General features: G+C 38.7%; 1 protein-coding gene across 2 annotated transcripts in view; it reads right to left on the reverse strand.

The window, feature by feature from the left end:
- The window catches only part of LOC126252780 (uncharacterized), a 63,176-nt gene that overhangs the window by 13,363 nt on the left and 24,298 nt on the right, over positions 1 to 25,515 (reverse strand). The window contains exons 2-6 of one of the 2 annotated variants that reach the window (XM_049953709.1): positions 23,041 to 23,188; positions 16,951 to 17,108; positions 16,684 to 16,865; positions 9,465 to 9,594; positions 9,241 to 9,370 (exon numbers count right to left, since the gene is read on the reverse strand). In XM_049953709.1, coding sequence (XP_049809666.1) covers positions 9,241 to 9,370; positions 9,465 to 9,594; positions 16,684 to 16,865; positions 16,951 to 17,055 — 547 coding nt within the window. In that variant the 5' untranslated portion in view covers positions 17,056 to 17,108; positions 23,041 to 23,188. The remainder of the gene's footprint in view (positions 1 to 9,240; positions 9,371 to 9,464; positions 9,595 to 16,683; positions 16,866 to 16,950; positions 17,109 to 23,040; positions 23,189 to 25,515) is intronic. The other variant, XM_049953708.1, reaches the window with a different exon arrangement.

The following is a 25,515-nucleotide window of genomic DNA, read 5'->3' on the forward strand; positions in this document are numbered from 1 at the left end:
AAACTCGGCCGTGGCTGACTGTCTCAGAACCAAAAATCACGCCCTTACATATCCTCACAATAATAGGTATGAGGGCTAAGGTGAATTATTTGTTTAAATTGTGAAATCAACAAATACTGTTATGTAAACAATACTTTTGATAAAACAGTTAATTACTTTGGAATTAATTAAATGCTGGCTTTGCTAACATGTTTTCGAATAGAGGCAAATAGATATTTTAAGATTACTAGTAGTTGTTCCTCCAAATGTCTCTAATTAGTACAGAATTTATATTTGTTTATACATCAACAACAGAATTTAAGTTATGAAACAATTAATAATTTCACCCTATAATGAAAGATACTAAATAGTAATAGTCAAAATAAATTATAAAATCAATTACATACATAAACTAAGCACAAAATTAGATCTGGTGTTATATTCTTTAAAACTAAGGGCCAACCTTTCTCTTTTATGAAAATACAGATTCTATTCATGTAAGTTAAAGGTAATTAGTTAAAAATGAAAAAACGAATTTTAAGGAGGCAGATGGCAAAACAAGGGGGAGAGTAAAAGTTATCCCAGCTTGCTTCATCACAAATTGGGGAAGCTGTCATTTGTAATCAGGTGATTTATGTGAAAAGTTTTCTGGTGTGATTATGGCCGCACGAGGGGAATTAACAGACTCTGAATGTGGAATGGTAGTTGGAGATAGACACAAAGGAGATTCCTCTTCAGCAATCATTATGGGATTCAATATTCTGCAACCACAGTGTCAAGAGTATGCCGAGACTACCACATTTCAGGCATTACCTCTCACCATAGACAATGCAGTGGTCAATGGACTTCACTTAATGACTGAGAACAACGGCATTTGCATAGGGTTGTCAGTGGTAAAAGACAATGAACACTGCATGAAATAACCATAGAAATCAATGTGGAACATATGAGGAACATATCCATTAGGACAGTTTGACATTAATGGACTATGGCAGCAGGTGATTGACGTGAGTGCCTTTGCTAACACCATGTCATTGTCTGCAGCACTTCTCCTGTGCTTGTGACCATATCGATTAGACCCTAGATGACTGAAAATGCTGGCCTGGCCAGACGATTCTCGATTTCTGTTGGTAAGAGCTGATGGTAGGGTTCGAGTGTGGCACAGACCTCATGAAGCGATGTATCCAAGTTGTCAATGAGGCATTGTGCAAGCTGGTGGTGGCTCCATAATGGTGTGCGTTGTGTTTACATGGAATGGGCTGGGTTCTCTGGATGTTCAGCTACTTAGAGATCATTTGCCGCCATTCATGGACTTCATGTTCCCAAACAACGATGGAATTTTTGTGGCTGACATTGCACCATGTCACTGGGCTACAATTGTTTGCAATTGGTTTGAAGAACGTTCTGAACAGTTCGAGCAAAAGATTTGGCCACCCGGGTTGCCCGACATGAATCCCATATAACATTTATGTGACATAATCAAGAGGTCATTTCACTGCACAAAATCCTGTATTGGTAACGCTTTCAAAATTATGGACAGCTATAGAGGCTGCAGGCACTTCCAACGACTTGTTGAGTCCACACCACATTGAGTTGTTGTAGTATGCCTGGCAAAAGGAGGTCTGACATGATATTAGGAGGTGTCCCATGACTTTTGTCATGCCAGTTATATTAATGACCTATGAAGACAATATTAATGGTAACCTCATACTTTTTGCAAATAAATATCCAATCAGATCTTATTAAGATTTCAAAGTGGCAACTCATTTTAAATGTTTAGAAATGTAAAATTGTGTATTTCACAAAATGCAGAATAGAAATATCCTTGACTATAACATCAGTGAACCACAACCGGAATCAGTTGATTCATACAAATGCCTGTACGTAATAATTTGCATGCTCAGTTGTTGGTAAAAGCAGATGGCTGTTTGGTTCACTTGCAGGATACTGGAAAAGTGCAATCAATCTACAAAAGAGACTGCTTGAAAAAAACTTGTGCATTCCATGTTGGAACATCATTCAAATGTGTGGGATCCATGCCAAATCTGACTAACAGTTGACATTGAACTTATACAAAGAAGGGCGACACAAATGGTGAGAGATTTATTTGACTCACAAGAGAGTGTAATGGCAATCTTGATACACCTGAATTGGCAGATGCTTGAAGATAGATGCCAATTATGCCATGAAAGCCAACTTAAAATTTTTTGAGGCCAGTATTAAGTGAAGTACCTAGAGAAAGTCTTCATTCCCCTATGTATCTCTCCTGCATGGACCGTGAATACAAAATTAGTCTAATTACAACATGCACAGAGGCATTTAAGCAGTCGACCTGCCTGCACTTCATACATATTTGGAATAGTAAGAAACCCTAACATGTGGTACCATGCTTAGTACACTCTACCATACACTTCACAGTGGTTTGCAGGGTATGTACATAGGTATACATGTAGATGTAGAACCATCTCAAAGAGCTCATTTTTTCTACAAGGATTGGTAATTTGTTTCATGAGGATGCTGGGGGTTGTCTTTAAAAGACAAAGAATAATGCCTACCAAAGTGCTTTCAAGAGTTTGAGATTTAAGTCATTGTATGGATGGAAAATAAATTTGTGTTGCTCCACAGGGGATCTGCCACCGCTAGGTTTTGAAGCTTGACATCCCCATCACCAAGGAGCCATACCTGATGATCAAATAAGTGGAGGTATGGGTGGGTCACTTTGTTCTAATTCCCAAACCTGCAACAAGTGTCTTAACTGCAAATCCCAAGCCTATGGTTAATATTTTATTGATTCCATAGCCTTCCCAACTACAATATAAAAAGCAACTGTGTAGTGCAGATTACTGTGCTAGGTGCAGTGCAGCATTGCCTTGTGTGTTCAAATTGGGCATGGAATTAAATAGGGAAGGGGGTGAATTTCAGAAATGGCACATAACACACTTCTCCACCAAGAGCACCAAAGAAGAGTTATGGTGGGGTGAGGTGGGGGCACTTAGATTAACATTTCAGTCTACTTGTCAGAACAGCATCAACGATGTCAAATGCCTTCAATCCAGCCACTTCAGAGAGGTTCGCAAATTAAACCTAGACATTCAAAATTTGCTGAGTAATTAAAAACTTTACATCATCACCTCCCTTGCCCCTTCTTGGCCAAAGACTAGTGATGAAAATTTATTTCATTACTAGGATTCTAACTGGCTACCTCTGGTCTGAGTGCCTGCATGTTGCCCCTGGTTACAAAGGTGAGTTTAGTTGCTTCTGTTACCACAATCAAGTTTTGAATATAACTGAGTGGTCATGTACTTGCCTATTCACAGCTAGCATGTACCTGTGTTACAATCATAATAGAATGTTTGTAACAGACAACTATAATTACAATAACACATTCTGTATTATAATGTTTCTTGTGCACGTAATTTATGAAACATCTAATTAGCTATATTGTTGCCACCCTCCACTTCTTGGGTTTTCCCACTAGACCACAGTTTCAAATACTGTGTGCACAGCTTCAGAAATAAATGAATATTAGTGTATAAAATCTCACTGACAATGAAATCACTGGATGGCACTGAAGCTAGAATAGGAAAGGATGGGGAAGAAAATAAGATGTGTCCTTACTGAAGGATCTATTCCAGCATTTATCTTCATTAAGTGAGAGAAAACTAGACCTAGATGACCAGAAGATGGGTATTTGAACCAAACTACAGAAAAAGATTGAGAGAGAGAAAGAGAGAGAGAAGAGACCTCTGCTATTTGGATGTGCATGTGCTGGCTTTTACTTTGCATAACTGCCAAGTATCCATGCCACCCCATTAAACTGACCTCCCATTCTGAAAATTATTTCTTGTTCCCTAAGAACAAAGAAAATACTTTTCTGTGGCTTCTTTTGTCAAATGAAAGGGTTGCTACATTCCACTTCAGTGTGTTGAGCAGCATTCTTCAAGAACAGTTGGCTAATTCCATTTCCTGCCAATTATTACCATTTTGAAACTAATGTATTCTAACAAAAATGTCTGAAAGGTCATGCGCAAGCGGGAGGGGGGGGGGGGGCGTAGTGCATTTTTGTATTTGAGCTAGGAACATGGGGTAAAAAGTATCTGGTTTAGTCTCAACCAGTGGCCATTTGTATATCCATTCCAGTCATTAGGTAACTTTCACTGCTCAAACGATATACGATAAATTACTTCTAGAAGAGGAGCAAGTTCTTTCGCATAACCTTTATAGAATCATATAGGTATTTCATCTGGTCCTGACGCCTTTCCACTACTAAGCAATTGTAGCTGCTTTTAACTTCTGTGATCAGTTATCTCAATATCTGCCATTTCAACATTCATACAATGATTGAAAGCAGGGACAGTGTTACAATCTTCCACGGTGAAACAACATTGGAAGACCAAATTCAGTATTTCGGCCTTCTCTCAGTTACCTTCCATTTCAGTGTCGGTGTGGTCACTGAGAGAATGAAAAGATGATTTTGACCCACTTGCTGATTTTACATATGACTAAAATCTCTTAGGGTTTTTACTCAGGTCAGTTGACATCTTACTTTCAAAATCATTGAACGCTTCTCTCATTGCCCTCCTTATGCTCATTTTTGCTTCGTTCAGCTTTTGTTTGTCAATTAGGTTTTTATTTCTCTAGAATCTGAGATGAAGTGCTCTTTGTTTACATTGAGCTTTTTTAACACAGATATTAAACCATGGTGGATTGTTCCCAACCCTTAAGATATTACTTGGAACATTCTTGTCTAGGGCACATTGACTGATGCCTTTGAATTTTTTTCCATTTGTTTTCCACATCTTCGTCCTCATCACTGAATATCTTATGCTGATTGCTGAGACATTCTGAAATTTGTATCCTGTCACCCTTATAGGACTCGTCATCACAGAAGCTGTCACAGTCTTATGATCACTGATACCTTCCTCTACATTAATTGATTTGATAAGTTCAGGTCTGTTTGTTGTCAGGATATCTACGATGTTACCCTCATGAGTTGGTTGTCTACCTATCTGCACACGGTAATTTTCGGACAAGACATCCAGAACAACGTCACACGAATCCCTATCCCTGGCACCAGTTTTGATGGTGTAACACTCCCAATGTATACCTGGTAAGTAGAAGTCGCCCCTATTACAACGCCATGATCAGGAGAATTATTGATGATATTCTGCAAGTTCTGTGTGAAGCACTCTACAACTACTGATACTGACCCAGGTGTCCTATAAAAGCATCCGATCACCATTTTTGACCGTTCTTTGATACTCAATTTCACCCAGATTAATTCACATTCAGAATCCATGATAACCTCGCTAGATTTTATTGACTTTTTTACTGCAATAAACACGCTGCCACCATTGGCGACTAACCTATCCTTATGATAAACATTCCAATCTGAACTTAGGATTTCATTGTCATTGACATCTGGTTTCAACCAGCTTTCTGTTCCCAATACTATCTGTGCACTATAACCTTCAGCAAGCAATACTAATTCTGGGACCATCTAAAACCATATTAATCTTTGCTATCTCTGATTGGTGAAGACCAAGTTTCCCTGAGATCACTGTGGCTGATTTGACAGGCAAATTTTCTTTGATCCCAAGGGACGGGTTCTCTAACCTACAAAAGCCCCATGTGCATGCCACACGTACTCCGCTACCCTAGTAGCTGCTTCCTCCATGTAGTGCACGCCTGACCTATTAAGGGGAACACTGCAATTCTGCACCTGATAGCAGAGGTCAAGAAATTCGCATCCGATATCGTCGCAGAGTTGTCTGAGCTTCTGGTTTAGATCTTCCACTCTGCTCCAAACCAGTGGACTGCTATCAACCCTGGGTTATGATGCTACAACTAGACAGCTTAGCCTGCGCCCCACATGCATTCTAGTTGCCTTCACCAAATCAGCCAGCCGCCAAAAGGAGTTGAGGATGGTCTCAGAACCCAAGCAGTAGGCACCATTTGTGCCGACATGTGCCACTACAAGCAGCTAGTTGCATTTAGTGTGCTTGAAGGTCACTGGCAGGGCCTCCTCCACTTCATGGATGAAACCTCCCAGCAAACATACTGACTACACACTGGAATTCTCTCCCACCTTGCCTGTTATCTCCCTGAGGGAGCCCATCACCCGCCTAACAATGGAGCTCCCAATGACAAGCATGCCCACCCTCTGAACTTGTCTGGACTGGGCAGGAAAATTGACCACTGGCCTAACAGGAGAGGCATCCCATGCTGGCTATGAGTTATCATCAACACTGAGTAGCCTCTTTTACCTGTTGCTAAGACATAGGGAGCCAGCCGCACAGCCTGCTCCCTCTTTCGCCTTCCTCCCAGTGACACATGAACCCACCACTGTTTGACACCTGCTCTGGAGTGAGGATGGACTGGCCAGATGTTGCATCTCTTCTGATATGCAACATCTGACCAGTCCATCCTCACTCCAGAGTAGGTGTAAAACAGCTTGCAGAGTCTAAGTCCCTTATCAGCGGCGTTACGTAACCAAGGTCGTTCTCTCTCTATATAAGCGGGCAGTGCACGCCAGCGGAATCATTCCACTGTGAGCTCTATCTGCAACAGACGTGTGTATCGTCAACGTCGCCACCGCATGCCTGTCTACAAACTCGTGACTGTTTGAGGGGACTCCAGTGGCACCAAAGATGTCCTAGGTCTCATCACTGGTGCCCCGATGTCATCGCAACTTTGAGCACTAGCTAGAAGCTTGTCGACAGTAGCCAATGCAGCTTCCAGCTGTTTACGTACAGCAGCCAACTCTCCTTGTGTCTGCTCACAACAAGCACAGTCCCTAGCAATATTGTACTGTGTATAAAATAGATATAAGGTCTCAAATGGTGCTACTGAATTTGAAATATATACGGAATATACCCAAGGAGAATAAAGTAACATTAAAAGGAGAATAAAGTAACACTTGGAGTTTCTGTGCAGATTTCTCACTGTACTCTGAGACCGCAAGCTATTAAACAGAAACGAATTTCTCTACTGGAGCTGATGTATTTACAGATACCTATTTTTAGAAATCCTGTTTACTTAAAAGTTACTTCACAAGATAAATATTCAAACTGAAATGCACTGATCTAAACTATATGCTGTCTACTAGCATAAAATTATGACTTTGTGGTGTGACAGAGTTTCTGGCGATGGGAAAATTTACACTAGGAAGCCACCCTATACCAGGATATTCACAAGACTTATACAAAAACAAAAACTACGATCAATTTTCTAACCACTTGTCTTACACACATATAGTTTACTTCTTTGCAGAAGCACATGAAAAAAAAAGACTAATTTAATTTACTGCTTATCAGACAAGTGCTGCTGCTGCTGCACTTCCTCTCAACTCGACAGCTGCCACTACTTCAAACATCTATCTTACAGTAGCCATTTTACAGTACATTAACCAAGATTTGAATGACAAACCAGAGCTATGCTCAAAAACAATGTGCAAATCGATTAATTCCCTTTGCAAAAGATTTTAATTGGACTGAAATTAAAGCTCAGCTAATGGCACCATCTATATGTGCATCATTTGGATGTTATGTGCAAAAAGTCACCCTCACATAGCTCTGAACTGGAATGAGACTGATGGTTCAACTTTGGTCCACGAGTGTATCGGACCTTGGTCTAAGATAATTTTCAACCATTAGAAAAACCCTTCCTTCATTTGGAGTTTACGTGTAAAAAAACACCATGCTCTTCTGGGTAGTTTTTGAAGCCTGTATTTCTATACTTTAAACTTTACAACTCAGTTCAAACTTTTCACAAAGGTAGATAAATGGAGAGAGTTAACATGAATTTTATTTTTATACGATAATCTTTATCTATTGCTGAGATACAATGTTTTAAACTCAAGCTAAATGTTATATGTAAAAGTCATTCTTAGGTCAAATGAATGGCTGGAAAGAGTCCAATCAAATAAATAAAAAATGACTTCTCATGTAAAATTGAAAACACACTTTCAAAAATTTAGACTCATTCAGAATTTACAAGCAAAAAACATAGCTTTTGTGGCTTTTTTCAATGCAAGCCACTTCTTTTTTCAAAATTGTGTGAATCGGTTCAAATTTTTTGAGAAGGTGAACAAATGCAAGTAATTAATGGTCATATTGTTTTGTGAAAACTTCATCTGTTGCCACAATAGAAACAATGTAGTTCAAAAGACAACAGTCATCTAATGTCAAAATTATGATACAATAAAAGTGGAAACCAGAGTGAAAAATGCTCCTATTGGAGCAGAAAAAAGACAAATGTGTCCTGAATAGAGTTAGGAACATACAATAAGGGAACTTGCTTTTCGACTTATGTGGCAGCTTCAGAGACATTTAAGCTAAAACATCTTGACAATTTCACTCATTTTTATGAGTTACCCCACTTTCCCAGCACCAAGAGCTCTCTTGGATCCACCCACTTTTACATGTATGGTGAGACGTATAAGAACATATAGACACAAATTTATGTGCTTCTAGAGAGTTGGATGTGTCTACAATAGAATGTATTCCAGAGTGGGGATGCAAGCATCCTGAACTTAAATGACACACTGTATCACATTGCATGACATGACAAATGCCATGTTAGGTGACATGATGCCACATGTCATGTTATATGACATGACATCATGTATCATATTACTTTACCTGACACGACGTATTTTATTATATGACATGGGTACTAATAGTAACAAGTAAAAAATTGTGAACATGTCAAGATGTTTTGATTTAAATGTCTTTGAAGCTGCCACATAAGTCAAAAAGCTAGTTCCACTCTTTATATCCCTAACTCTGCTCAGGACAGATTTGCCCTTTTTTTGTGCATTTTTCATTCTGGTTATATTATAATGAACTTTACTAATTAATGCAGTGATGTGTTCCATGCTCATGTAAAAATGTTACAGAGAATAAAAAAATTAACAGTTTAGTAGCTAGTATGTTGCAAAACATATGATGTACCTAACTGTTGAATAGATTCATAATAATTAATTGGGATCGAAATTTTTGGCATCACTCTTGTACTTGGATTTTATATAACCAAACAAGAAATACCAATAGTAGCTATCTACAACAAACAATTTCTCTATACCTTTTTTTTTTTTTTTTTTGGGTTAAGTTCTGAAAGTCCAAGAGCTGGCCAGTATACTAACAACAGTATTTTAAAAATGCTGTGACACAAAATAAAATAATGGTTTTCCAAAAAGAATTGCAATGTAAACATGAATCAGTAAGAATGCCCTACAAATAAATTCATGAAAGTACTTACAAATGTCAGATGATTGCAGTAAGACTGAGACACGAGAACAGTTGTTGTTGCAGCCTGGAACTGGCTCCAGAATGATTAATCTTTCTCCACAGGTTTGCATGAGAAACACTCTGTAACCTTCGGGCAGTGGCTAAATGTGCAGAGAATAACTTGAATGATAGTATTTCAAACCTATGTGTTAATGAACCAAAAACATGTTTTGGCTTAAAATATTTTTATTGTACCTGATAATATGGTGGAGAATTAGCTTCATCAATCAGAATGAACCTTTCAACATTAACAGTATTCGGAAAGAAATGTGGTCTCTTGAACAGGCTTCTAACTATTCTGGCAGGTTCAAGACGGTTGATTCTCCTGAAATGATTTTTTTTTTTCAAGTTATGTAAAATAAATTACAACCATCAGTTTTGATATACCAGCCTGGAACATTAAACCAAACTTTAAAGTAAAGTATAAGTTTTGAAGTAGTTAAAATGAAGCAGTGGATTAGCATTCCAACAATCTACAGAAACTGAGAATGCACAAACATTATTCATTTGACAGTGCTCCAAGCAGAGAGTGGTATGTGTATATTTCAGCAACTCATTTAAGAATAAAATAAAAGACACCTACCAAACAGATATGTCACTGTGACACAGCACAAGTAATGACAATACATTGACCAATCCAAAGTACCCAGACACCCCTAGATAATGTGGAATTGAGCACTAGGTGTCACCAGATGCAGACCTGGCAATGCAAAAGAAGCTGCAGAGTATTGTGTTGACAGTAGAAAACCAGTATCAACAAAATGGGTTGGTTAGGAGAACATAATTATTTTGAAAATGGACTAGTCATTGGATGTCACCTGAATAAGTCCATCAAGAACATTTCAACCCTTCTGAAGCTGCCTATGTCAACTGTTGGCGATCTGAACGTGAAGTGAAAATGCGAAGGAACAATCAAAGCTGAACCGCGACTAGGCAGACCTCATTCACTGAGAGACAGGGACAGTAGAACATTGTGGTGAGTAGTTCTAAAAAAATTTCATGAAATCAGGAAAAAGGGAATCACTACCGTGTTCCATAATGCTGTCAGCAATGCAGACAGCTACAATGGTCAAGCAGTTCCTCATATGCCCTTGCATTTCCATAGACAATGCAAAGTAATACTTGAGGTGATGTAAAGAGTGACACGACAGGACAGTGGATGACTGGAAAGAAGTGAGAGTAGCGGGTCACACTATACCCAGTGGTGACCCAATTTAAGGGTTTGGGTGATGTGGATGCCTGGAAAATGTTACCTGCCATTATGTGTAGGTTCAAATGGCTCTGAGCACTATGGGACTTAACTTCTGAGGTCATCAGTCATCATGTGTAGGATTGACGGTGAAGTACGGATGAGGTGGTGTTACGGCATGGGGGTGCTTTTGTGCTTAGGGTGTGGTCCACTTAAGAAAATGCTAAATACAGAAGGATGTGAACACATTTTGCAACACGGTGTACAGCATACCGTAGAGGACAGTTCAGAGATAATGATTGTATCAGTATGGCAATGCAACGTGTCATAAAGCAGCATATGTGAGGCAATACTTTGTGGACAATAGCATTCCTGAAATGTTTGTTAAAGGACATCTTGTAAACACCTGAGCGGCATTTAAAGTGTCTACTAGCAAAACCGGTATTTAATGTATAACCCCCAGACAGTGGCATCCGATACAGAGGACAACAAACAATTGTATGCATATCAATGTCTAAACCAAACAACTCCACACATAATGGTAAAAAACATTAGTTTACTTACATATTATGTATCTCAACATCAATTATGTGCGTTAAGCGTAAATTGTTCGTAACATTCAAATCCATGTTCATCTATGAAGCACACAATCATGCGGATATTTAAAATCTGATTATAACTATGTGTATGTCAATATGATAGTTTAAGAAATCTGTCCTACCTTACAGTAAGTAGGTTATAGTGTATGTTACTGCTATCAAATCTCAACAGTTACATTTCTTGGACACAACTGTTATATAATGTAAACATGGAACTGACACACAGGCCAAAGAGTCTAAATCACACGTCTCCCACTTTTCTGTCAAAATCTTTTAAAGAGGGGCAGATTCTTTTTTTGTGCTCCTACAGGAGCATTTTTCAACTGGTATTAAAAAGTTTCACCATGGGCATGATACTAAGGACACCCTATATCAAAGGTTGTGCAGGCACTGGAAATTCCTGATGCCATTGTATCAAGTGTGCACTGTAAATATATTGCAGTGGGGAAACTGCCAACACCAGAGTCAACTGCCATGGCTCACAATATGTTGATGACAGCAGCCACTGTCAACAGATACCGGGGCCACAGTACAACAAATCAGTCAACAATTCAATGCTGGATGACAACACTTGGTTACTGACTATACCATCTGAACTATCTCCTTGCTATGAGGTATACAAGCTTCTAGCCCACATGGGTAGCTCTGTTCACTGCATGTAACGGGGCACAGAGTTAGCATGAGAGCAGGACACAGCCATTGGATGTTTTAAGTATGGAGAAAGGACATCTGGACTAATGAGTTATGGCACACATAGGTCCACACAGACAGAAAGCAGAAGTATGTGAAATACCAATTGAGTAAATGCAACTTGCTTGGAGACTGACACCTTTAAGGCAGATGGTGGAAGCATTTTGTTTAGAGGATATTTTCGTTCGATGAAACATGCATCCTGGTATTTCTCCTGTCATCTCTAACTGGCAAACAGTAGAGAAACCTACTGAACAATCACGTATGTGGCAGTTCCAACAAGCAAGTAATGTTTCAGAAACAAAACACACAAAAACATTTTTTTTCACACCAATATTTATTTTTACAAGAAAGAGCATTTCTTAAACTATTTTTCTACATAGTTGCCACCAATGTTCAGATATTTGTCATAGCAGGAAACCAGCTTTTCTATGCCCTCTTCATACAAAGATACTGCTAGTGAAGACAGCCATTGCTGAACACTGTTTCTTGTGCCATCATCACTGTCAACGCACCTTCCTCCAAAATCACACTTCAAGTTCAAGAACAAATGGTGCAAGATCAGCGCTGTATCATGGGTAATCAAACTGCTCCCAAATGAGTTGCTGAATAAGGTTTTGAATAACACCACAGGATGGGGATGTGTGTTGTCATGAAACAACACAAAACCTTCACTGAGCATTTCACACCTTTTGTTTTGAATTGCACCCCAAAGTGTTCTCAGTATTTCAGAGTATCATACTGCACTAACAGTTTCACCTCTGGAAAGGACCTCAACAAGCAGAATCTCCTGGCTGTCCAAGAATCAGTGCACATCACTTTTTGTGCTGTGAACATTGTTTTGAATTTTTGTTTCTTGGGGCATCATGAGTGCCATCACTCCATCGACAGTTGTTTTGGTTCTGGAGTGATGTGACAAATCCAATATTTATTTTTACAAGAAAGAGCATTTCTTAAACTATTTTTCTACATAGTTGCCACCAATGTTCAGATATTTGTCATAGCAGGAAACCAGCTTTTCTATGCCCTCTTCATACAAAGATACTGCTAGTGAAGACAGCCATTGCTGAACACTGTTTCTTGTGCCATCATCACTGTCAACGCACTTTCCTCCAAAATCACACTTCAAGTTCAAGAACAAATGGTTGTCAAATGGTGCAAGATCAGCGCTGTATCATGGGTAATCAAACTGCTCCCAAATGAGTTGCTGAATAAGGTTTTGAATAACACCACAGGATGGGGATGTGTGTTGTCATGAAACAACACAAAACCTTCACTGAGCATTTCACACCTTTTGTTTTGAATTGCACCCCAAAGTGTTCTCAGTATTTCAGAGTACCATACTGCACTAACAGTTTCACCTCTGGAAAGGACCTCAACAAGCAGAATCTCCTGGCTGTCCAAGAATCAGTGCACATCACTTTTTGTGCTGTGAACATTGTTTTGAATTTTTGTTTCTTGGGGCATCATGAGTGCCATCACTCCATCGACAGTTGTTTTGGTTCTGGAGTGATGTGACAAATCCAAGTTTCATCACTGGTCACAATTCTGTTTAAGAATTCATCCCTGTCATCATTGTATAGGGTAATAAATGTCAAAGCACTGCCAAGTCGTTTCATTTTGTGGACATCTGAAACCATTTTCGGAACCCAACGGGAGCACAATTTGTGAAAATTTAAGTGATTTGTGACAATCTCATGCAAAACAATTTTTGACATTGGCAAAAACTCATCACAAAGCATTATTATTGTGAACCATATGTTTTCACCAATTTTCTCATTCACTTACTCAATAAACGATCATTGGCAACAGAAGGCTGCCCACTCCATGCTTAATGGTGACCATTGGTCCATCCAGCACTGAACTTTCTCACCTACTTTTTTGCCATTTTCACCATAAATCTCTATAAGTTGATGATGACTTTCAGCTGGCTTGATTTTCTTTGTGTTCAGAAACTGTATTACGGAATGCTATTCACAGTAGGGAGGCTCAGAGATTGTCTTCAACATTTTGAATGATCACTAACAAATGTAAATACACTACAATCTGGCTTTAATGGCATCAGTGAAAAGACAATGAAACAGAGCCAAATGTGAATGTGCAGAACTGCGACACTAGTGCTCCAGTGGCAGTAGAACGAAATGGTACTTACTTTCCAAACATGCCTTGGAGATCCATCTGTTTGCCTCCAGCAGCCCACATGCTACCTGTTGCTATAGCAAGACAATGCATCAGCCTTTCATTCCTTAGTCATGCTACCTGTTGCTATAGCAAGACAATGCATCAGCCTTTCATTCCTTAGTAGAGTTGGAATGGTTTGAGGAACATTCCACATACGTGATGGTGCTTCTGTTGTCTCCCAAGTCATCTAACATCAATCCAAATGAGCACATCCAGGATACCATCATGATATGCACACTTTGGGGCATTGGTTGTGGGCATTGGTTGAGAAATTATTAATCAGGGTAACTTTCCAATTCTAAGTCTCATAGAGTCTATTCCATAAAGTGTCACTGCCATGTGCACACAGAAAATGGTAGAAAGAAAATTCTGGTACCGTGCACTGCGGAATTTGAATCTGCACCAGACGTCATGGACGTCGAAGACCCATAGAGGTCTCCTGCACCATCGCGCCATAATCTGTGGCAGCGCATGCCTCCTGACCCGCTTTTAGTGTGAGGGCACCACAGTGGAACACGTGGTCCCAGCGGTCAATAGCGGCACCCCCGATAGCATACTTAAGCCTGCCTCGTGCTCAGCATCTCAGGACATATCGTCTCAGTCAGCATATTGACTTCGTGTTTCTATTCCAGTGGACGTGGTTGTCTTGTTTGGTTCATTACTCTGTTGTCTGTTCTTGTTGTGTTGTAAGGTCCTACGTTGGTCGTGTCCGTTCTCTCCCGTTGTGTTGTTGTTCACGCGCCGTTCCATGGGTCCCGCCGTGTTTCCGTCACTACTACCCCGCGACCATTCTGGTCGCCGTTACAACAAAAATGTTAGTGCAGAATGCTAAGGAAAGGAGAAGAGCACATCTGAAAGGAAATCAGGAATAGGGTAACTGTCATAAATTAAGACCAGGCATGTGGGGGTATCTGGTTGACCCGTGTTCCTGCCATTACATCCGACAACATGATCTGCAACATAATACTGGTTACTTCCAGCATATAAAGTCATTCTGGGGCCATTCTTTCTGACCTGACTAACTGACATACCTAAAAATAAAACTTATGGCACAACATATATGCTCAGGGAGATCATATATGTGGTTACAGCTTGCACTACCATTGATAATGGATTATTTGCCAGTACTGAAGTTGGGATAGGAATTTCTAGCAGAGTGTATATAGGCTAGCTGTGAAAAATGCTCACTTACATGAATAAAATCCAGGGAAAGGAAAAAAAGGGATGGAAGGATTCAAGATGACACAGTTATGGTGTCACAGGTTGCATGGGTGAAAAGGGTGTGAAAAGTAACAGGGAGGATTTTAGTGTCGATCTCATTTTGGGGAATTATTTAAGGAAGTATCAATGAATTTACGTAATTTAATCATACTCATAACACACGAAGCTCCAGCATGGCAGCTGTTAATAGACTGTCTGATCTTGGAAGATATTTCATGACAGGTAGGCATTATGTGATTCACCAGTGTGAACCACAACAAGTCAAGAGATATGCTTATACACAAGATCATAGGTGTAGCCTTGAGATGCACAATCATTTATAAGACCAAGGACTATAATTACTGAAACGGTGTGTGTCAGAACAGACTGATGGTAAAGGAAGTCAAAGGATAATGTTGATTTTGAAGTGAAGGTATTGTTGCTTATTTGGTGCAGTTAATTTAAACAGAAGTGTATACATCACCAGCATATAGATGAATGTGATGATCAAGAAAAACAGCAGATATTTTGGAAAAACACTAAATTAATTTTTAAAAGTTTAGCTACTTTGAAAAATTAACAAATTACACTTGATGTAGCTCTAAAATGCAAACATCATATACTGTCAGTGTACAAACATTCAAAAATTATGTGCTAATTTTTTTATATCTATTTGTATGAAGAAATGGAGAACTAATAAACCATCATCTTTACAATTAAGATGCCTATTTGTCACTTGAATCTATCTTAAACATGACTAGTAATTGGTCCTTTCAACACACACACACACACACACACACACACACGCACGCACACACACACACAGAGAGAGAGAGAGAGAGAGAGAGAGAGGGGGGGGGGGGAATAAGTACAAAATGTCTAGTAAACATGGGCTCTTAGATGCGTCCTCTAAAGGCTATGAGCACTTGTTCATCTTCACTAGTGTGAAACACATCTCTTCTACTGAACAAGTGTTCACAGCTCTTAACCCTTTAACTGCTCTGGACGTGTTAACGCGCGTGCCTTTGTACCTGTCCCTGTGTGGTCTGAACGTGTTTACACGTACCACCAGTCTTCTACCTGGTACTCTGAACGTGTCTACGCATAGACATGTTCAGAGTACCAGGTAGAAGGACTGGTGGCACGCGTAAACATGTTCAGACCACACAGGGACAGGTACAAAGGCGCGCGCGTTAACACATCCAGAGCAGTTAAAGGGTTAAGATATGTATTTAAGAGCCAGTAATTACCAGACTTTTTTCTTGTTTTGGTCTGTACTACCTCCTTCCAAAATATGAAAAGCAAAGAGCTTGCAGTAAAAGAGATGTGTTTCATAGTATCAAAGACAAACAAGTTCTCATATCTTTTAAGGTATGCACTTTAGAGCTCTCGTTTACTATACATACTAGACTTTTTTTCTTTTTTTTGTGTAAATAATCTGTCCCTATGCTCTTTATATATTTTGTTAGGAACTTTCAATCCTCAAAACAAAACTGGATAATTGCAATGATAATGAATTAGAGAACCACTCACTAAAATAATCTAGTGCTGTTACCATGTAATATGTCCATCTCTTAAATATGTTGGATTTTCTGAGAGATTGTGATGTACTAGTTCTTCTATTGTATTCCATGACTTGTCACTGCTCATAACCCTTGAAGCGTCTCTATCAAAAATATGCTTGTTGAAAAAATACATTATCTGGACATCTGAAAGGGTTACGTTTGGTGAGTTTCCCTGTGAAGAAATATGGTGAACCTGCATTACACATTTCAAATCATTGCTCATTTCAAACATATACCTAACATAATGTGTTTAATACCTTAACAATAAATGGGAATCCTGCATGTGGAAGTTGTTTCACTGGCTCAGCTGTTTCTGTAAGATCCAGAACACTTCTAACTTCTTCACATGGCCAACAGTACATGTCTGATGCTTGGAAATATGGATTTTCAATCAAGCAAATTTCATCATACCAAGCTGAAAAGAAGTGTTGAATGGTGTAAATTATTAATATGTTGGTGGTAGGCAATTAATAGCTCATAACTCCACCTATCTGTGAAAACTAAAACTTGTAATTCCAGTAACCAGTAATGCTATGATCAAAGAAATCTTTGAAAGTGCATGGATAAAAGATTTGAAACTGCACGGATTTCTCTAATCTATCAATAATTACACTTCTGTTATACAGTTACTCATGTAGCAACTTCCTGTATCACTTTATATTACTTTTTAAGAAACCATTTTTGCTTCAATTGCAAAATTAAACAAAATGGAGTTACGAGGTTTTCATTGCTTACTATCAAAATGTATATATACACTTTTTTCCTTGAGAAAAACGCAGTCTCTGACAAATAAACTTAATGATCTCAAACTGGTAGTAATCTGAACAAAAGTTTTATGAGGACTACAGATTCAATTTTATTTTCAAAAGAACATGAAACTAATTTGCTGTAGTTATGGAATAATAGAATGTACGAACACATTCTTTTCTACTTGCACAGAAAGCGAAGAAAGAGCAGTAACATCATAATTTACAGTTTCTACATCTACATCTACAGTACATCTGTACTCTGCAAACTACAATGAAGTGCATGGCAGACAGTATGTCCCATTGTACCAGTTATTAGGGTTTTTCCCTGTTCCATTCACATATGATGCACGGGAAGAATGAATGTTTGAATGGCTCTGCACATACTGTAATTATTCTAAATTTATCCTCACGATCCCTACGTCAGCGACACATAGGGGGTTGCAGTATATTCCTAGAGTCCTAATTTAAAGCCAGTTCTTGAAACTTCGTTTGTAGACTATCTCAAGATAGTTTACATTTATCTTCGAGAATCTGCCCATTCAATTTCTTCAGTATCTCTGTGACACTCTTCCATGGATCACACAAACCGGTCACCATTTGTACTGCCCTTCTCTGTATACATTCAGTATCTCCTGTTACTCATATTTGGTACAGGTCCCACACACTTGAGCAATATTCTAGAACTGAACACATGAGTAATTTGTAAGCAATCTCCTTTGTAGACTGATTGCATTTTCCCAGTATTCCACCAATAAACCAAAATCTACCACCTGCTTAACTCACAACTGAGCCTATGTGATCATTCCATTTCATATCCCTACACAGTACCAGGTATTTGTATGAGTTGGCCGATTCCAGCAATGACTCACGGATGTTACAGTCATAGGATACTCCATGTTTTCATTTTGTGAAATGCACACTTTTACATTTTTGAACATTTAAAACAAACTGCCAATCTTTGCACCACTTTGAAGTCTTATCAAAACCTGACTGAATATTTATGCAGCTCCTTTCAGACAGTAATTCATTACAGATAACTGCATCATCTGCCAAAGACTGAGGTTGCTATTAATATTGCCTGCAATGTCATTAACATACAACATGAACAGCAAGGGTCCCAACACACTTCCCTCGGGCACACCCAAAGTTACTTCCACGTCTGATGATGACTCCCCATCTGAGTTAACATGCTGTGTCCTCCCTATCAAAAAGTTCTCAGTCCAGTCACAAATTTTGTTTGGTACCCCATATGATCGTACTTTTGACAATAAGCATAGGTGTGGTACTGAGTCAAATGCTTTTTGGAAATCAAGAAATACTGCATCTACCTGACTGCCTTGATCGAAAACTTTCAATACGTCATGTGAGAAAAGTGCGAGTTGGGTTTCACATGATTGATGTTTTTAGGATATGTGCTGGTTGGCATGAATGAGTTCATTGTATTTAAGGTAACTCATTATGTTTGAGCTAAGAATATGTTCTAAGATTCTAAAACAAATCAATGTCATGGATATCGAACAGTAGTTTTGTGGGTCACTTCTATTACCCTCCTTGTAGAAGGGTGTGACTGGGGCTTTTTTCCAAGAACGGGGCACAGTTATCTACAACAGATTATAGTTAGTAGAAGTGCTAACTCCTTCGCAAATTCAGTATAGAATCTGATAGGAACTCCATCGGGCCCTGGAGCTTTGTTCAATTTTAACAATTTTGGCTGTTTCTCAATATCTTTGACGCTAATACTTATTTCACTCATCTTTTCAGCTGTACGAGGATTAAAATTTGGCACTTCTCCTGGGTTTTCCTTTGTAAAGGAACATTTGAAAATGGAGTTAAGCATTTCACCTTTTGCTTCTCTACCCTCAATTTCAGTTCCTGTCTCATTCACTAGGTACTGGACACTAACTTTGGCACCATTAACAGCCTTCACATATGACCAGAATTTATTTGGTTTTTGTGAAAAATCATTTGACAGTAGTCTGCTATGGTATCACTGAAGGCTTCAGACATTGTTCTCTTGACAGCCAAACGTGTTATCTTCAGCATTTCTCTATCTAATAGCCATATGATTTGTTTTACACCTACAATGCAGTAATCTCTGCTTCTTTAGAAGTTTATTTATAGTGACTGAATACCATGGAGGGTCCCTCCCATTATGAACCATTCTACTCGGTGCATATCTATCCAGTGATGATCAATTATTCTAGTCCCTCATTTAATGATTTTCTTCATGAGGACAGATAACAATTTAAATAAAAAGCTTTTTACTAGAACACGTTTTGAAAACTGACTCAAAAGTATAAAATAATTTTTCCTAGCCTCATGCAGATTCCTAACACATACAGATAGTCCTTAAAATTTGTGTTTGTGAATTTTTAATAGCTATGACAATACTTGTAAAATTTAAAATGAAAAACATGGGACAAATATGACAGATATTGATTAGATGAAATGTTCATAGTTCACCTAAGGTACTAAATTTTTTCTCAATGACAGCTATTCTCTATACTATTTACTGTTATCTACTGCATGCACTTTACATTTCCCATTTTAAATTTTACAAGTATTGCTGTAGCTATTAAATATTCACAAGCAGAAATTTTCAAGACTACATATATGGAGTTAGGAATCTGTATGGGGGCTAGAAAAAATTATGTTATTACATTTTAGTCTGCTTGAAAAATGTTATAGTAAAAAGTTTTTATTTAAATAATTATTTCCTACTTTGTAGTTTTGTGTATGTGATATTTTTCAATCAATTTCAAAAATTTTAATGAGATTAGAACAAAGACGTGGTAAATTTCAGGTTTATTTCAGTTTCTCTTCATCTGAGTCAACCAATTTATTGCTTCCTCCTATGTATAAGGGGGATTCAAAAAGAAACGAGCCAGAGGCATAATTACAAAAACCAGTACCAGTATGTTAGAAGTATTGACCCTGGCTGCTGAGGCACTTGTCCCACTGTGACACAAGGCAGTGAATGGCTGTCTCGTAAACTTCCCAGGCTGCGATGTTAACCAGTTCCGCACGTAAAGCTGGACGTCGTCTGAGGTGAATTGTTTGCCCCTCAGAGCCTTTTTAATGGGATCAAAAATGGCGTAATCACAGGTGAGGTCCAGACTGTATGGAGGGTGGCCAAGAACCTCCCATTTGAATTTCTGCAGGAGTGCCGTGACAATGTTGGCCATATGAGGCTTTGCATTGTCGTGGAGCAGAATGACCCCACAGGTGAGATTGCCTAGTCGTTTTGATTTGATCGCTAGGAAAAGGGTGGTCAAGGTTTGTGAGTAATGCTGGGCATTCACTGTTGTCCCGTGCTGCAGGAAGTAAATCAGAAGGGGGCCACCTTGGTCAAAGAAGAATGCCAGCATAGGGGCAAACAATTCACCTCAGACAACAACGTCCAGCTGTACATGCAGAACTGGTTAACATCGCAGCCCCAGGAATTTTATGAGACAGCCACCTTGTGTCACAGTGGGACAAGTGTCTTAACAACCAGGGTCAATACAGGTACTGGTTTATGTAATTTTGACTCCGGCTCCTTTCTTTTTGAACGTCCCTTATATATTTCACAAAAAGACCTTGAAAGTAAAAGTCAGAGAGATTTAATCTTACACGGAGGCTTACCAGCAATATTTCTTACTGTGGAACATTCATGAATGGAACAGGAAAAGGGGGAAACAGCAGTGGTACAAGAAGTACCCTGCACAACACATCAGGCAATAAAGCAAGTTAATATACCATTGCCATCCAGTTCCGTAGCTCATGAGGAAGTTAGTGTGAAATCAATTGCAAAATCTGTACCAGACAGACAGAAAAATAGTGTACCCTCTGCCACACAGTCAACAAAGTGAGTTAACATTGCATTGTCAACCACTTCTGAGTTTCAAGTCTCTAGCTCATCAAGAAGTGATTTTAAACTCAGTTCCAAATTTTGTACCAAACAAACAAACAGACAGACAGACAGAAAAACAAAGTACGCTCTGCTACATATCAGACACAAAAGCAAGTTAATATTGCATTGTCATCCAGTTCTGACATATGTTGAAAGTTTCAAGTTTATAGCTCATCATGAAATTAGTTTTGAAATCAGTCGCAAAATTTGTTCTGAACAGACAAGAAAGCAACCTAATAAAAACATTTTTAAAAGAAAGATATCCAGTCTGTAAGAATACAGAGCAAAAGGAAGCTATGAGGTATTCTAGCTGAAACAGCCACTGAAGGTCTAGACACTTTGAAAGGACAAGGCTGGAACATTGTGCCTAAAACAGTCACTTCAAGAATGAGAATGAAAACTGCCAGTACTTCCGAATCAAGTGACGACAATGGGGAGTTCTCACAGCAAGATTCTGATTCAATTCTAATTCTGAGTGATTCTCCTATTGCTGACTTTAATATACAAACTAAGTGAGAAGAAATTCCTGTTGTGCCAAAGGAAACAAAAGTGCAAACAAATGATCTTAAGTCTTGTGACTGTGTTATGGTTCACACTGACCTTTGATGAAAAGACAGAAGTATCAGAAATGTAATAGGCTATTGCAATAACATAAATAAACCTTAGGAAGACAGTATAGGCATGAATTTTTTTGTGGAAAAGCACCAAATCATTGGAAAACAATTGTGCGTTCCCAATTGTGGATACTGAGATGGATGTCCACGTCTCAAATATTGTAAATGTTGTGCAGTCTATAAAAAGTTCATACGGGGTGTTATACATTCCCTTCTGCACTTAAAGAATGAACTTTGAAAAGCCAACATTGCAATGAAAGTCTTGTGATTTCTTTATAATAAACTTGATATGAAAAGTATAAAACTGTAATTGTTTTAAATTTTTTACCGTAATGTGTATTTCAAGCAATTGGTATGTCTAATTTAGCATAGTGCATGGACTTTGTCACCATAATTCCAACTAACTTGGATTGAAGATTGATTTCTGACTAATGGCCTTTGTTACCCCACATCACAAGGTAACTATAGCTGTCATGTTTTCAGTTTACAGTTTCTGATGAACATGTTTCAGAACATTTTTATTACATGTAAATACAGAGTAATAGATCCAAATTTTGACTCAATCAGTTGCTCTCTAAAGTAAATACTTTTTGTTTAACAGTTGAAAAGTGGCTCAAGTAGCCACATTTTATGGTACTGCTGATAAAACTATAAAAATACGCAACACTATCCTAGCTTCTGAAAGTATTACCCCCTTCCTCGTGGAAGCAAGAGGGGTAGGTTGCAGAGGGGTAAACAGAAAGCGCAGGTCACTCAGCCTCCAGAATAAGAGGGGCCCATTTTTTGTGAGGTTAACATATTATAGATAGATTCTCATAAGTTATGGTAACAGGCACAATACAAAAACATGTTATGCACATAGAAAAGACCAAACTTAAATGGAAACATCAACAGAACTTTGAAAATAGTGTTTCACAGGGTAAGAGCTGAAGACAAGATGGAAAAATATCTGCAGACAAATAGACAAAATGAGAAAGTATTATAGTCAATAATACAAGTTAATGTCAGACAGCAAAAGAAAATTACAGCATATACATGTGGAAATCTATTAATTCCTGAATAAAAAACAGAGTGCTAAGATTTTCAAATTACTTTAAGTCTTCAGTTATCTTCTGCTTTACTCCATATGAATACCACAATAGTTCTTCATATAACGTATTGACCAACTACTTTCTCAATGTGGTTCTTGATAATTTTTCCATCGTTACTGCCTCTGAATCCCTGTCGGCCAGCCAACTGACTGGAAGTAATTGACACAACATACTGTTTTGATCATTTTCAAGCAATACAATGGAAGAACTTAAAAAACAGAAACACAGTCTGCCTATTTGAAACAATGATTAATCAAATTATTTATTTTAATCACATACTGTGTGCCTTCCCATAGTAATTCAAATGTAGAATTAACAGTTGTCACATCCTGTATCTATTAGCTCCAGCCTCTGACAGTTGAAGAGAAAAATTAATTGGAATGAGGTAAAGGCCACAAAATGTGCATTTTGGTATCTGTGTGGTTGCATTTGTGTCTGAGTGTTTGTGTTTTTGCTAAAAATAGAGCTGGTACTCAAAAGCTAGTGTGAATGCTGTTATCTGTTATGTGTTTCTGTGCTCTGAGCATTGATCCACTATATGTGAGTGGGTCACTTTCCCTTATTCTATGTACTAAAACAGCATATACAACTTCCTGGCAGATTAAAACTGTGTGCCGAACCGAGACTCAAACTCGGGGCCTTTGCCTTTCGCGGGCAAGTGCTCTACCAACTGAGCTACCCAAGCACAACTCACGCTCCGTCCTCACAGCTTTACTTCTGCCAGTATCTCGTCTCCTACCTTCCAAACTTTTTAATCTGCCAGGAAGTTTCATATCAGCACACACTCCACTGCAGAGTGAAAACTCATTCTGACAGCATATACAACTTGTGGGTATACAACAATCTGCCATTGCAATAAATCTGTATGACATGCACAAATTACGGCTGTGAACTATGTACTAGCTAAGCTTCATCTCCCTTCCGTGACACATCATTGTCATGGTGGTGTTTCACTTCTCTGAGTTGGGACATTGTTTCACTGAATAACTGCCCAACAGGTGCTGCAAACATGTAGCATAACCGCCATTGTCGTCCCACCTTGGGAAGAGATGTGGCGTTCATCAGGGGCCATGTACGTGCACAAATGACACAACTTCCAAACAGTTTACAATTCTAAACAAATTAACTAATAAGAAAACCTTTCACTGATGCGATCATAAGACGATGGGCAACACATCACTTTACCAAAGTTATATGTGTGTGTTGACAGATGTGAAAATTACCGAACTATCAGTTTAATAAGTCACAGCTGCAAAATACTAATGCGAATTCTTTACAGACACATGGAAAAACTGGTAGAAGCTGACCTCGGGGAAGATCAGTTTGGATTCCGTAGAAATATTGGAACACGTGAGGCAATACTGACCTTATGACTTCCCTTAGAAGAAAGATTGAGAAAAGGCAAACCTACGTTTCTAGCATTTGTAGACTTAGAGAAAGCTTTTGACAATGTTGACTGGAATACTCTCTTTCAAATTCTAAAGGTGGCAGGGGTAAAATACAGGGAGCGAAAGGCTATTTACAATTTGTACAGAAACCAGATGGCAGTTATAAGAGTCGAGGGGCATGAAAGGGAAGCAGTGGTTGGGAAGGGAGTGAGACAGGGTTGTAGCCTCTCCCCAATGTTATTCAATCTGTATATTGAACAAGCAGTAAAGGAAACAAAAGAAAAATTCGGAGTAGGTATTAAAATCCATGGAGAAGAAATAAAAACTTTGAGGTTCGCCAATGACAGTAATTCTGTCAGAGACAGCAAAGGACATGGAAGAGCAGTTGAAAGGAGTGGACAGTGTCTTGAAAGGAGGATATAAGATGAACATCAACAAAAGCAAAACGAGGATAATGGAATGTAGTCGAATTAAGTCGGGTGATGCTGAGGGAATTAGATTAGGAAATGAGGCACTTAAAGTAGTAAAGGAGTTTTGCTATTTGGGGAACAAAATAACTGATAATGGTCGAAGTAGAGAAGATATAAAATGTAGACTGGCAATGGCAAGGAAAGTGTTTCTGAAGAAGAGAAATTCGTTAACACTGAGTATAGATTTAAGTGTCAGGAAGTGAAACATGGACGATAAATAGTTTGGACAGGAAGAGAATAGAAGCTTTCGAAATGTGGTGCTACAGAAGAATGCTGAAGATTAGATGGATAGATCACATAACTAATGAGGAGGTATTGAATAGAATTGGGGAGAAGAGGAGTTTGTGGCACAACTTGACGAGAAGAAGGGACCGGTTGGTAGGACATGTTCTGAGGCATCAAGGGATCACAAATTTAGCATTGGAGGGCAGTGTGGAGGGTAAAAATCGTAGAGAGAGACCAAGAGATGAATACACTACGCAGATTCAGAAGGATGTAGGTTGCAGTAGGTACTGGGAGATGAAGAAACTTGCACAGGATAGGGTAGAATGGAGAGCTGCATCAAACCAGTCTCAGGACTGAAGACCACAACAACAACATATGTTACATCACATATCA

This window comes from Schistocerca nitens, chromosome 4 (genome assembly GCF_023898315.1).
Source record: "Schistocerca nitens isolate TAMUIC-IGC-003100 chromosome 4, iqSchNite1.1, whole genome shotgun sequence".
NCBI classification, from domain to species: domain Eukaryota; kingdom Metazoa; phylum Arthropoda; class Insecta; order Orthoptera; family Acrididae; genus Schistocerca; species Schistocerca nitens.